This window comes from Symsagittifera roscoffensis, chromosome 7 (assembly GCF_963678635.1).
Source record: "Symsagittifera roscoffensis chromosome 7, txSymRosc1.1, whole genome shotgun sequence".
NCBI lineage: Eukaryota > Metazoa > Xenacoelomorpha > Acoela > Convolutidae > Symsagittifera > Symsagittifera roscoffensis.
The window spans coordinates 51,017,684-51,030,738 of record NC_087068.1 but is presented as its reverse complement, the minus strand read 5'-3'; the positions used below and the strand labels follow the sequence as shown (position 1 = coordinate 51,030,738).

At 36.4% G+C, this 13,055-nt stretch overlaps 1 protein-coding gene across 5 annotated transcripts in view; it reads right to left on the bottom strand.

Annotated features, from left to right (window-relative positions):
• Window positions 1-13,055, bottom strand: part of LOC134850980 (synaptic vesicular amine transporter-like) — a 40,929-nt gene that overhangs the window by 27,126 nt on the left and 748 nt on the right. For 3 of the 5 annotated variants that reach the window (XM_063866823.1, XM_063866824.1, XM_063866821.1), the window contains exon 2: window positions 530-1,157. In XM_063866823.1, the coding sequence (XP_063722893.1) occupies window positions 530-1,058 (529 nt within the window). In that variant the 5' untranslated portion in view covers window positions 1,059-1,157. Of the gene's footprint in view, window positions 1-529; window positions 1,158-1,561; window positions 1,740-12,581; window positions 12,857-13,055 lie in introns of those variants that run through there. The other 2 variants (XM_063866822.1, XM_063866826.1) reach the window with 2 other exon arrangements.

The following is a 13,055-nucleotide window of genomic DNA, read 5'->3' as shown; positions in this document are numbered from 1 at the left end:
TCTATATTTTCATATCTTGAAATGTGAGATCGGCTCGAATACATCCCTATTCACTAAGCTTTAAAAATATATATAAAAAAACTCACATTAAACATTTTTTGAAATTAGGAAAAAAATTTAAAAATTTTTTAAAAAAAAGTTTTTTTGTTCTCTTAAGCTGCAGGCGTCCAGCTCTAATCAAAACTACAGTTGAACAATCAATCTGAAAAATTACAGTTTTCAAAAAATCATGCTTCAGTCATTAACTTCAGAAATAAATATAACTACAATCTAAAAATGAGATAAGTTTTTTTAGAAAGATCTTGATGGGAGAAGAGTCAAATCAGAGTCGAATGTCAAAGGTCAATGGTCAAATTGGGGTCAAAAACCGATTGATATCAGGACACAAATAAGCTTACCAATGTGAGCATTCGCATGACAGAAGGATCCAAGCGCGAAAATATCTACCTTTCATGTTTTGAATACAGAATTCTGATTGGATGACATAGAAGTTTGGTTCTTCTATTAAGAGGAAATCTTCCGAGCTTACCTATACTGGTCAGCAGCATGTTGTCAAGGAGAAGCGCGATGAACACTATAAAAATTAGCAGTTTCCGGGAGCCTCTCATTTTATCCAGAATCGGACCCATTTTCTCCCGGGCCACGAAGTCTTGCGCCGATGCAAAAAACACTCCCCCAGTTGTCGATTGATAATTGTTTTGAAATGAATCGCCCGTTCTAGAGTCGTGCTCGAAAGTGTTGTTCAGTAGTAGATCTGCAGGCCTCGATGTGAAATTGTTATTGCAGTTTTGGTAGGAATTACTACTCGCAGCTGGACGAAACTGGTTTGGAGATGGCTGTAAATCTATATTTACTATGTCTGTTTGGTGGTAAAATGGGTTTGTTGATGACGAAAGCGGTGTGTTTGTAGGTGCTTGCGGCGTATAAGGGGCGAGGTGATTTTGGCTCGGGGGGTGATTTTGGACGGTGGGATTAGGACGAGGGGGGACCAATGATGACTCAGTTCGACTCTCCTCCCTTACTGGTCTGGGTACTGAAGGTGGGTGGGGGTGAAACATGCTGCAGTCGGAAGATGTCACGTGCACAATAGTAGTTCAGTCGGTTGGGTTTGATTTTGGGCCCGGTTAGGTCGGGTGAGACTAGAAGGTCAGTTAGCACTAAACAGTAAAGCAGAGATATAAGTTATGGCTACACATAATTAATAGCTAGTTATAAATTTAACTTGTTGCTGCATCATATCTATCATCCGTTCCGTCATCTAATTATTGCCTTTTTTGAGAATATTCAATGATTGTATTAATTTTGACAATAGATTTTGATGTGGAACGTAAAATAAAGAAATCGGGTCAAAAAATAAATAAACTGACAAATTACAAAAATCGGGTCTTTTTAATTGCACTCAACTTGATTTATTCTTACCCTATTAAATTTAGAGGCACTTTTTACCCAATTGTCATTACGGGTCTATGAGATGTTTATGACGAAAACATGTGAAGGAAGAAATGAACAAACAAAATTTATGGGGGATGAAATTTGTGCAGACTTTTCTTTTTTTACCTACCGATGCACGTGAGTAACATGTTGTCTAGCAGTAATGCAACTAGCACCATGAAAACGAGTACACGCTTGTCGCCCCTTAGCCCCGCCCCCACCCCCTGCAAAGAGGCGAGGAAGGCGTAGCATTGGGGGAAGTTTCCTTTAGGAGCGGCATAGGAGGCTCTGCTCTCTATGCTCATGGCCTGCAAAAACCTCACTTGTATTATTTATGGGAGAACACAATTTAAACTAGAAGCCTGAAATTTAAAATAAGTAGATCTAAACAAAAACAGCATTTGGGGCAATTTGACACTTTATCGCCAATATATCTCAAGTAGCGCTTTTTTGGGAGGGGGTGGGCTTCTTCTTTATTCAAAGGGACCTTCCTTTAATCGATTCTACGACATCCAGTTTCGGCCGACAGAACCAAAAGTTTTCTAAAAACAATTTTGGTGCCAATACATTGAGGGGCAAGCGCTCAAAAAAAAAATTTTCCTTTTAAAATCTAAAATCTTCAAAAAGTGCCCAAAACGGCATTTTCAGCCGTTTTTTGTTCAACAAATAGGCGTTTTCAAGTGCTTTCGAAGAGCTCGGAAAAATAATTCGTTCAACCTAGATGTCATCCGGTCTGGATCGACAAACTATCCTTATATGTATGTTATTTATATTATTAACAATCTTATGTTTAACGCCTAGATGGCTGGTCACATGACCTTGGTAGACAGAGAGAACGAACTCTAACTGCAATAAGAAAAGAGAGTTGAATAAATGTTATCTGTCAACTAGTCGTTTCTTTCGCTCCGACTTAGAATTAAAGGTTTATCGATCCATTCGGATTCAAGTATTAGAACATCATACCCTCCGGTATGACACTAAAAAAAAGATTGACAAAATTTAAAAAATCCCCCTCACTTGAAAAATCATAGACCCGCCGGGTGAAATGATGACATAAATCCTGATTCTATAAACCGTGATTCTGCAACTGTGGTTTCCCGAGTGTCATTCCTTGAACTCAAATTCTGGAAACCTTAGTAGGTAACTTAAAAAAGCTTCTAATTTCGAAATTTAAAAAACGCAATTTGAATTTTTTTGTAAACATTTAGCTCATATTTGAAAACACATATTGATAAGGGGACAAAAACATGACGCGACATAAAAAAAATTATTTCCTGGATTATCCAACATATTCAGAATTCAAGAGAAAAAATGCGCGCAACGCTTATATTTTTTCTTCGGTTGCAATCTCGAGCTTGTCACTGTTAATTTTTTGGCCGGGCGAGACCAAAATTTCTTGGCTTCTGCCGGTCGCCGACGCATTTCTTTGGCACAAAGCGGTTGCGATATAAACTTAATTAGGGAAAAATTGCGGACAATAGATTGGAAGTAAAACAGCCATCGCTACACAAGTTAGGCCGTTAAAACCTCAAAAAATATTTTTTAAAAAGCCTGTTTTGCTAACTTTGCGTCAAATTGGGGGATTTCTTTTCCCCCTTTTGGCACTTGATAGAACAAATCTTATCCCTATAAAAGATTCTTTGAAATTAACCTTCAGATTTCGTTTCGTACTAAATAATTTCATACAATCAGATTGAAGTATTATCATCCGGTTCTGCAAGGAACCAGAAATTGAAAAGAACCAATTTTGACTGTTCAACAGCAAAAAAAAATCCAATAAAATGTTGTTTTATTATGTATATTTGAAAAAAAAATTGAATACTCATACATCATCTATGCGGAAAACTCATTTATATTAGTTTTGTTAAATAAAATGGATAGATTTGACAAAAAATGAATTGAAAAGCGCAGCTTTTGCTGAAGTTCTGAATCACGCTTTTAAAATCAAACATGCTTCAATTTTAGCTTATTCCAGAACGCATCAAAACTTAAGGGGCAAGTGTTTATTCAGGAGAAGATCAGTTTGAACAGATAAGATCTGGAAGTATTTTGATTTCAAAGAGGAGATAGAGGGGACCTAATGCATCTGATAGTTGTTTACTTTGTCATTGAAAAAAAATCGGGAAAAATAAATATTCGATAGAAACCATTTATTTCATTAATGGAGAAAAATGAGATTGCGGTGATGACTTTTTTTGTAAAATTTTGTCTCATTTGTGCATTGAAAAGTGTCAGAATTTTTTCAGACTTCATATGAATGTTGGCAAAACTTTAAACATAAGTTCATAAATTTAGAGAAAAGTCGACGAAATTTCACAAAACCAGTTTTTGTCTCAAGCAGTTTTTGTTTCGATCATTTTTTTATTGCATTTTCAAGTTATTTTTGGCCAATTCTTAGCTTCAATTGATATTTGATTTTAAAAAAGATTGTGCCTTACTTTGGACAATCTTGTTCCCGCAATGAGATTCAATGACAAATAATCTATTCTTATTCATTTTCATAATCTGCCTTCACAAATTTCTAGTAATAATCGATTAGAATGGGTCAATAATCAGTTTAAAAAACCAATAATGAAGATATCACCTTAATCCATTGCAGTCTATTATAACGGAGTAAAATGAGATATAATAGGTTTTTATGAGTAAGAGCCTGGAAAAAACTTGAAAGTAAATATTCGAAACTTGAACGTTGCAATCGCTAAATTTAGTTTTACTTTTGACTACAGCGGTAAATTGTGTTGTTTTAAAAAAAGTTTCCTTTTTGTTTTCCCTTCCGCTAAACACTTCACACAAACTCCCACCATTCTTACTTCCTTCACTTACCAACACCTTCACTCCACGCTTACTCTTTACCTAAATTTACCATAAAATTACGTAAAAGCATTGTAAACGCGTGACCCCCCCCCCCCTGCAGCTTTTACGTCACCTCCCCAAAAAAGAAAATCTTACGGGGGGTAGGTATTTGTGGAGGTACGGGAGGTGGGGGATGTAGGCGGATGGAGTGAGGGTAGGTGGAGTGAGGGTAGATTGGAGTAGGTGTGGGTGAATGTAGGGTAATCTGGAGATAGGCGGTGGTGAGGGTGGGTGGGGTGGGGTGGGGTAGGTGTGTGAGGGTAGGTTGGGTGGTGTTTACGCAGGGGGGGGGGGCTGGGGAGGTAGGGTAGATGGGGGGTAGTCGGTGGGGGTGAGGGTAGGTGGGTTGGGGTGGAGGTAGGTGTGCATAAACTTGGGCGTGTTCAACTTGGGTGATGAAATTGAGAAAAACTGGATTTGAACGATATGGTTTGGCAAAACTTGAATAAATGTGAAAAAACTTAGTAGTCGAAAATACTGTGAGTATTGCAGGAAAAACAGTATTCCAATATAGGATTTAAACGGATCATAATTGAATCAATTTCTCCAAATAAAATTGAATATAATTGATTATAATCACAAATCGATTGCTGCGAGGGGCTCTTTTTTTCCAACCACCCGATTGACATGAAAATGGACATGCAGACTACTCAGGCCATGTAAGTATTTTTGGTCTGATAATCAACCTTGATAAAACACTCGTTACACCATAAAATTGATGCTCGTGTGTGTTGGGGAGAAAGAAAAAAGAGCCCAGTGATGTCCCAAAGTGCAAGGATAATTGATAATTGTTGTGATTCGCATTTTATCTTGGATCTATTGCGAACTTTACTTAACTAAATTAGTTAGCAGGTCACTTACATATGACCTTCACTTGCCATTCTCTCCGGCGGACACAATGATCTCTCTCACTTATTATTGTTTTAATTTTAGACTAATTCACTTTTATTATTTTATTCTTTTAATTGTATAACTTAGAATTAGCTACAACAAAGTAACATTTTATCATGGCGCAGTCAAATAACGAAACTAACGTGAGAAGAATACCTCCATTTTGGCAAAAACATACGGTAGATCCCCCCATTCCCTGGAAAGATTGGAGCGATCGCTAAAGAAAATATAGACATCGGAAACCTACTAAATCCTCAGAGAGACATCATCCTCAACCTCCAAATTTGGAAAATCCGTTGGACGGCGAAACGGAAAACCAAAGAAAGTCGAGATTGGACAGAAACGTTCAAAAACAAAGACGCTACGACAAAGAAGAATCAGCTTCCATTAAATCAGAAACCAAGAAATTCAATGGAATGCGACTAGAGGAAGCAGATAAAAAAATTACGATCAGTCTTGTACCTGGCCTTAGGAAATGAAGGAAAAAGAATCTTCGGACAAAATTTTTTAAAGGTAAAAATCTTGCAAATTTCATTTAAAGAAATTTGGGATTTCCTAGCAATCGCCTTTGTAAGAAAGACAAAAGTCACATTTGAGCGACCAAAATTGCTAATCCGAAAACAACGTGATAGAGAATCTCTTGAACAATTTTGGGGTGCCTTAGCAGAAATGGCTAAAAAGTGTGACATAACCGCGGGAGAAGAAGAGTGGATTAGAGATATTTTCATAAACAACATGAAAACTACGATATCCAAAGGAAACCTTTAAAAGAAACTCTTCCACCACGAAGAGCACTAAACGTAGCACTCATCGATGAAAAGGGAATTTTAAACAACTTAAAATTCACAAACAATTCTAAATCCAACGGATCATCTGTACATAAACCGCACAGCCATTTCACTGTAAAAAGAGAGCCAACTCTCAATATAGAAAAAAGCAACACCTGTATGAAGTGCGGCGGAACCTTCTCAAAAGGACACCTAGCAGTTTGCCCAGCAAAAGATACTACCTGTACCTCCTGTAAATACACAGGTCACTTTACCAGACTTTGTAAATCTCGTCGTAGAAATGTAAACATTGTAAATAATCAAATTGTAGATCATACAGATTTTAATCTGTCGGATATTCCGGAAGTAAATACTGACCGTGTAGATAGAGAATGTTGTGGCGTCATAAACGCATGGTCGGAGTAATCTGGACAAAGCGAAAACGACGATTACTCTGTATTAAATGTAACTACAATGTTCGACAATGAAGGAAAAGAACTGAAGAAATTATTAAACATTGGCCTCGGAAAAGAAAATCAAATAATTTTAAATATGAAAGTGGACTCAGCTAGCCCGGTTAGTTTCCTCAAGAAAAACGTTTTACACGAACTGATACTTCGAGACCCTTACTTGAAAATTTTTCCGGTGGACAAAGCAACAAAGGATCTTTACTGTGGATTCACCGACAACGCTATAAATATTTCTGGAAAGGTGATACTTCCGATCTTTTCTAACGGTTGGTCGCACAGCGACTGTCATTTCTTCTTGACCGAGGGACACGAGAGAAACATTCTAGGAAATGAAGGGATACAAGTCTCGCAGAATTACTTCCCACATTTCCAGACTCACAAGCAGTGTAAGTCCATAAATTCTATTTCTCCATCAGACAAAGATAGCGAAATGTTACACATATCAAAAATATTTAAAAATTTGTTCCTTCGGATTGGAAAAATAAAAAACTAGATGAAAATTACCCATTTTCACGAACCTCTAAAACCGATTCAATTAAAAGGAAGACGAGTGCCCCTCCACTTACTGGATTCAATTAAGACAGAGCTTAACAGATTAATAGATGAAAGACATATTAAGAAACTAGAAAACTGCGACGAAGATCGTTTTATCAGTCTGATAGTCATTACTTGTAAAAAAGACAAATCCATCAAGTTAGCTCTGGATTCAAAATTTGTAAATAAACAAAAATACAACAACAAATACAAAATCCGAATATTCACGAACTGGTAACAATGTCGCGGCACAAATTGCAAGTGATTCCGTTGGAGAAGTGTGGTTTACTAACCTAGATTTAAAAATGCATGCAGCCAACTCGCATTAGACAAGTTTACCAGCGATCAATGTAATTTGAGTATTGTGGGCGGCAATATTACTGGTACATACCAAATTTTTACTGGCTTTTACGGACTAGGCGATAACCTAACGAACTTCAAGGAGTAATGAACTCAACATTTGCTTCTGTTCCTTTTACCAAATGTTACTTAGATGAAATTTTAATTGCTTCCAAAGGAACATTCTTAGACCACAAGAACATTGTGTTAAAAATTTTATTCACATTAGACGAATATAACTTCGAATCATATGAACAAAATGCAAATTCTTTCAGAAAAAAAATCGAATGGCTGGGATTCAAAGTCTCAAAAACAGTAACCGTACCTTTATTTGATAAATTGAAAGCAATAAAGGACTTACCTATTCGAAAAAACTTGAAAGAGTTAAGATCATTTTTCGGATCTATATACCAATACATCAAGTTTGTCCCGAACCTCGCTTCTTTAGGAAGCCCACTTCGACCTTTACTAAAAATGAAATCGATCTTCCAAGGGAATGACGACCATAAGAAAGCGTTTGAGAAAATTAAACAAGAAATCGTAAACCTCACGGAGGATACTCATTTTGACGTAAAACGCAATACTAGAGTGAAAACGTACGCTTCGCACAATGGGTTGGAGGCTTCCATTGAACAACTCCACGGGAGTGATTGGAAAACAATTTTTTTCGCCTCTCGGTTTTTAAAACCGCATGAGTCAAAATATTCCACAAACGAACTCGAACTGTTAGGAGTCGTATGGGCTGTTGAACATTATAAAAATTACCTTTACGCATGGGAGTTTGAAAAAATCACAGACCACAAAGCATTACTTTCTGCCGTTTCTCCCAATCACGGAACTAAAACATATCATAGCAGATTAACGAGATGGGTGGATAGATTATTAACTTTTAAGTTTACAATTAAAAGTCTAGCAGGAAAAGATATGGGATTCACTGACCTTATTTCTAAGATTCCATCTGGAAAAGCCCTTCCGATATCTCATTACGACAAAGAATTTTTAGTAGCAAATATTAATAAGATTAATAAATCAATCAATCGGTCGGAAAAACATAAAAATACCTGCTCAGCCATTGGTTCAAATTTGGAAAATTCTGATTACGCAAAATTACGTAATTACCTTATAGCGTCAGTACTAAAACTAATTAAGTCCACTTTTCCAATTTGTTCATTTAATCACAATAGAACTGAATTTTGCACTTCAAATTGTATTCCAACGGATTATTCGAACACAAACCAGATAATTGTTTCTATTTCTGATTCCGCATTTTTTTACTTCTTTAATTCTTAATTGTAGATTAATTAACTCGCCTGTAGATAGTAAAATTGTAGATACTGTTAATATGAATGATAGAAACATTGTAATTAATCCCTCTACTTCTGGTATTTCACAAGCATTAGATTTTCCTTTATTGTCAGATCACTCTAAACTTGTAAAAAAAAATACCGCGAAAACCTGAAGTTGCCCGATCGTCCCTTGGATTTAAGTATTCTCTTTAATGCCAAGCTGGTAGCTCTTTTAACTGAAGATGACCCCATGTTGATCGCCATCGTAAAGGTACTTCAAATCAAAGTGGAGACGATTAATGCAAATTCCCCCTACTTCAAACATTTTACCAGAGATTCACACGAATCCGACAGATTGTTATACATGGACGGTAAACTTGTCATAACTTTTACCCTGAGAAAAGCTATGATGAAGACACTCCATGAAACTCATCCTGGTTAATTTGGAATGAAGTATCTGGCCCAATACATTTGGTGGCCTCATATTAACAGGCAAATTTATTTCCATGGCAAAAACTGTTCAGAATTCACATCGGCGAGTAAAAATTTGAAAACTGTTATCCGAAATTCACAAATCAATGATTTTCCCCCCTAATTAGAACCAAGCAAAGAACTTAACCTAGACTTCGCTGGACCTTTGGATTCATGTTGGGGGTCAAAAAAATTTATTTTACTTTGCATCGATCGATTTTCAAAATTTCCTTCGGCAAAGATTACATCATCTACTTCTGCAAAAACAGTTATCAAATTTCTCCAGGATTACAAATTCTTACACGGTATACCTTATTCACTAAGAGTAGACCAGGCAACTTGCTTTGCAAGCCAAGATTTAAAATTGTTCTGCAATTCGAACAATATTAAAGTAATATTTTGTACAGTAGGTGACCATCGTTCCGACGGATTAGTCGAAAAACTTGTAAGTATTGTAAAAATTAAACTGTTAGCTATATCACAAGAACATCAAAAATGTACACTTCAAAAGGCCGTTTCAAAAAATATCTGGAACCTACGATCATCTTAACGATCTAAAATCAAATGTTACCCCTTTGAAGTTCATTTTAATAGAAAACCAAATACTATTTGGAAACAACTAGCCTCCGGTAAACCATCCGTTGGAATTTCAGATAAAGTGAAATCTATACTATCGAAGGAAAGGGCGAGTGATTGGAATTCAACGATAGACTTGAAAATGGCTACAAGGACAATTTGATTGCGAAAAAGAATCAAGCACCATCAGAGAAGGGTTACGACACAGACTATGCCCCAACTTCGAAAACCCACACTGATAGAATACCTCTTCAAAGTCCCTTCAAGGGTAAAATCCTTCGGAAAACAAATGGAACAATCAACCGAGACCCTTTTTATAAGGAACTTAACAAAAGAATTATAAATTCGTCTACTTCGACAGCAGAATTATCCGACGGAAAATTAATACCAAAATCTGACATTGCGATTCCTAAATCAAACTCGACTAAGATTAGACCCTTCAAAGGAAACATTTAATTCTCTTATTTCCCTAACTCTAATGTTGAAGTAGGTCAGAAGCACGAGAGTCCAAGACGCAAATTTAAGCCCCGAAAGCCACAACCAAAACCTCGTAAACAAGTCGAACTAGGATCCTCAGATAACTTGACAAGGACACGCGTGTCGGGATTATCCTCCAAACCAACTCGGAGACAAACCCGTCGGTCGAAGAAGTCGACAACCCCCCAGGTTATCTTGCTTCGGATGAACATATGCTAATTCCTTCGGATATATCTGATACTAGCGACTGGGAATGGATAGCGGGAGGTTTTCATTGTAGAGATGTGGCTAGAGAGCGTTTTATTTCTTACTCTTGTAAAACCCAATTTCAGAATGGAATCACCCCTGACTCTAGTTTGCCCAAAATAAAATAAAAACTGAGATTTTAGAGGACAACACCATTCAAGCCGGAGACCAAATTGGGGTCCAAACAGTGGAATGCCCAATAATCATCATTCCGACAGGTCGAAATCCTACTTCACGCGACCAGAGTGTTACACCACAGGCGGAAGACACCACAAACAGCAAGCTATCGTAGTTACAGACAAATATAATCCGACGGACAAGGACACACCAACAGCTTCCCGGTTTATGAAGTAGTCGACTCTGCAGACGATTCCACTCCGACTTTTGTCCCTTCCTACAAACCTGGTAACGATCCTCCTATCATTCGTCGCTCTAGTAGGAATGTAGGACTACCAAAATTTTACGGTAAAAGATACTTAATAGATGTTGTAGATTTACCTCAAGAGATCTCTGGCTCTGCATCTAACCCAATTGTAATAGAAATCTACGATAACAATCAACAAGAAGCGAAAAGTAGTCGAACTCTGGCGGAACTAGTGACAATTGACTCTGATTCCCCATCTCCAGATCAAATTTCTATCTCCCCAACCGATGCATCCCTAAGAATGGTGATTGATAACTTTGGAGATCAATCAGAACTCGATAGTGAACTATTCAACGCAGAACTTGAAAACTTTTTGGATAGTTACAGAAATTGTAAATGATAACTTACAACTTTATTTCATTTTGAGTACTTTTTCATCCCTTATCTTGTTGCTAACTTACATCATGCTCGTATTCTTAACTTCAGAATACTTAGATTGTGTAATCTTACCTTAAGCATATTAGTCCTTCGGATTAGATAAACAGTATCTCCACATCCGCCTTTCCAAAATCCTTCGGAGTGCAGTTATCTCAATTTCGTTCAGTCATATCACTACACTCACCAATTTATGCTTATAAACGCTACTCAGACGTTCGGTTGCATATTTGATTAATTCTGTGGGCATATCCGTCCGATACTGCACAATTTTTTAAAAATACTTTCGCATTACCTAGTGCCATTGTTAGTACGTAGTTTAGTTATTCAGCTGCTTGCACTTTTGGTGTAATAAAATTTTTTTTTCTCTTTTCTCCAAAAGTGGGAGAAAGGACTCAGTTAATTTGTAATTACCTATTGGTGCTAGTTAAAATTTTTCCTGCTTAGAAGAATGTTGTGATTCGCATTTTATCTTGCATCTATTGCAAACTTTACCTATCTTAATTAGATAACAGGTCACTTACATATGACCTTCACATGCCATTCTCTCCGGCGGTTCGCTCCGGCGGTTCGCCATTCGCTCCTTTATTAATGTTTTAACTTAAGACTAATTCACTTTTATTCTTTTCTCTTTTAATTGTATAACTTAGAATTAGCTACAACAAAGTAACATTTTATCAATAATAATGGCAAGAATTGAGTTTCACAAAAATTGGATGGTTTTCAGTCAAAAACGGTTGATGAAAAAACAAGTACTTAAATTTAACCTTATTCTATTCCAGACATATTTTTGAAATCGAAATCAGTTCATTGAGTTTACAAGTTTTCGATGAAAATTTATGGATGAAAATCAACCATTGCTGCCAAAATTAAAAAAAAAAATTTAACAGCTTGAAAGCCAACAGAAAAAAAATTGCTTCACAATATTCAAAAAACAGCATTTTGCGCTCCAATAATAAGCTACTTACAAAAACTTTGATTGACGATTAAGAGTAAAACCAAAAAAAACGAGGGTCACAAAAATCTAATGAAATAGAAAATTTTTGTTAGCCATTTTTTGGGGAGGAGGTCGGCAGATAATAATTCTGTGCTTCAAGCTAATTAGCACAGAATGATTATCTGTCGAAGTTCTCAAGTTAAAAAAGAGCTCGATGTTTTTAAATAGAGTTATAGTCTCTAAAATTGTCTTGATCAGACAATTACTATATTATTTTAATTGGTTTCAAATTGCAAATGGAATTCATACCTGTCTCTTTGGCACACTTAAAAATTTTTAAAATTCAAATCATGACTGAAAAAAATTTAATTTCATTATGTTTTCGATCACGTACAAGCGCTCTTTGATATGCCTGATTTTGCGTGGAAAAAAAACACCCCTAGGCCCTTTTTACTTCCCATCGCTAGGGGAGGGGGTCAATCAGAATATAGAAGTCTTACTTACTTCTCAATTTATACAAGTTGTTTCGGTCAGAAGAAAAAATAAAAATAAAAGTTTCACGAAAGAAATATAACTTAAATTTCTGACATATAAATGCGCATCTGTAATGAAAGCTTTTGTGAAGGCTTTTCGTGGGGGGAACAAAAAAAAAGGAAAATTTAGTGCACAAATGTTGTATCAAGAAGATCACACGTTGAGGCAAAATTTGCTTAGATGCTTTTATTTCGCTACTTTGGAAGCATAAGTTGGTCTACTTATCTCGAGTTGAGGCGATAGCATAATTTCATTGATGGTTGAAGGCTGTTAAATATTTATGAAGGGAGATAAGCGGGCTATTAGCATGATTAAAACAACTCCATCCAACGCCCAAGTGGTGGAAAAACAACTGAGCTATGGGTAAAGAAAACAAAAACAACACCAGGAAAGGATCAAAACTTTGCGGGCAGAATCAACTCCAATTCCCGTTGTAATTGAATA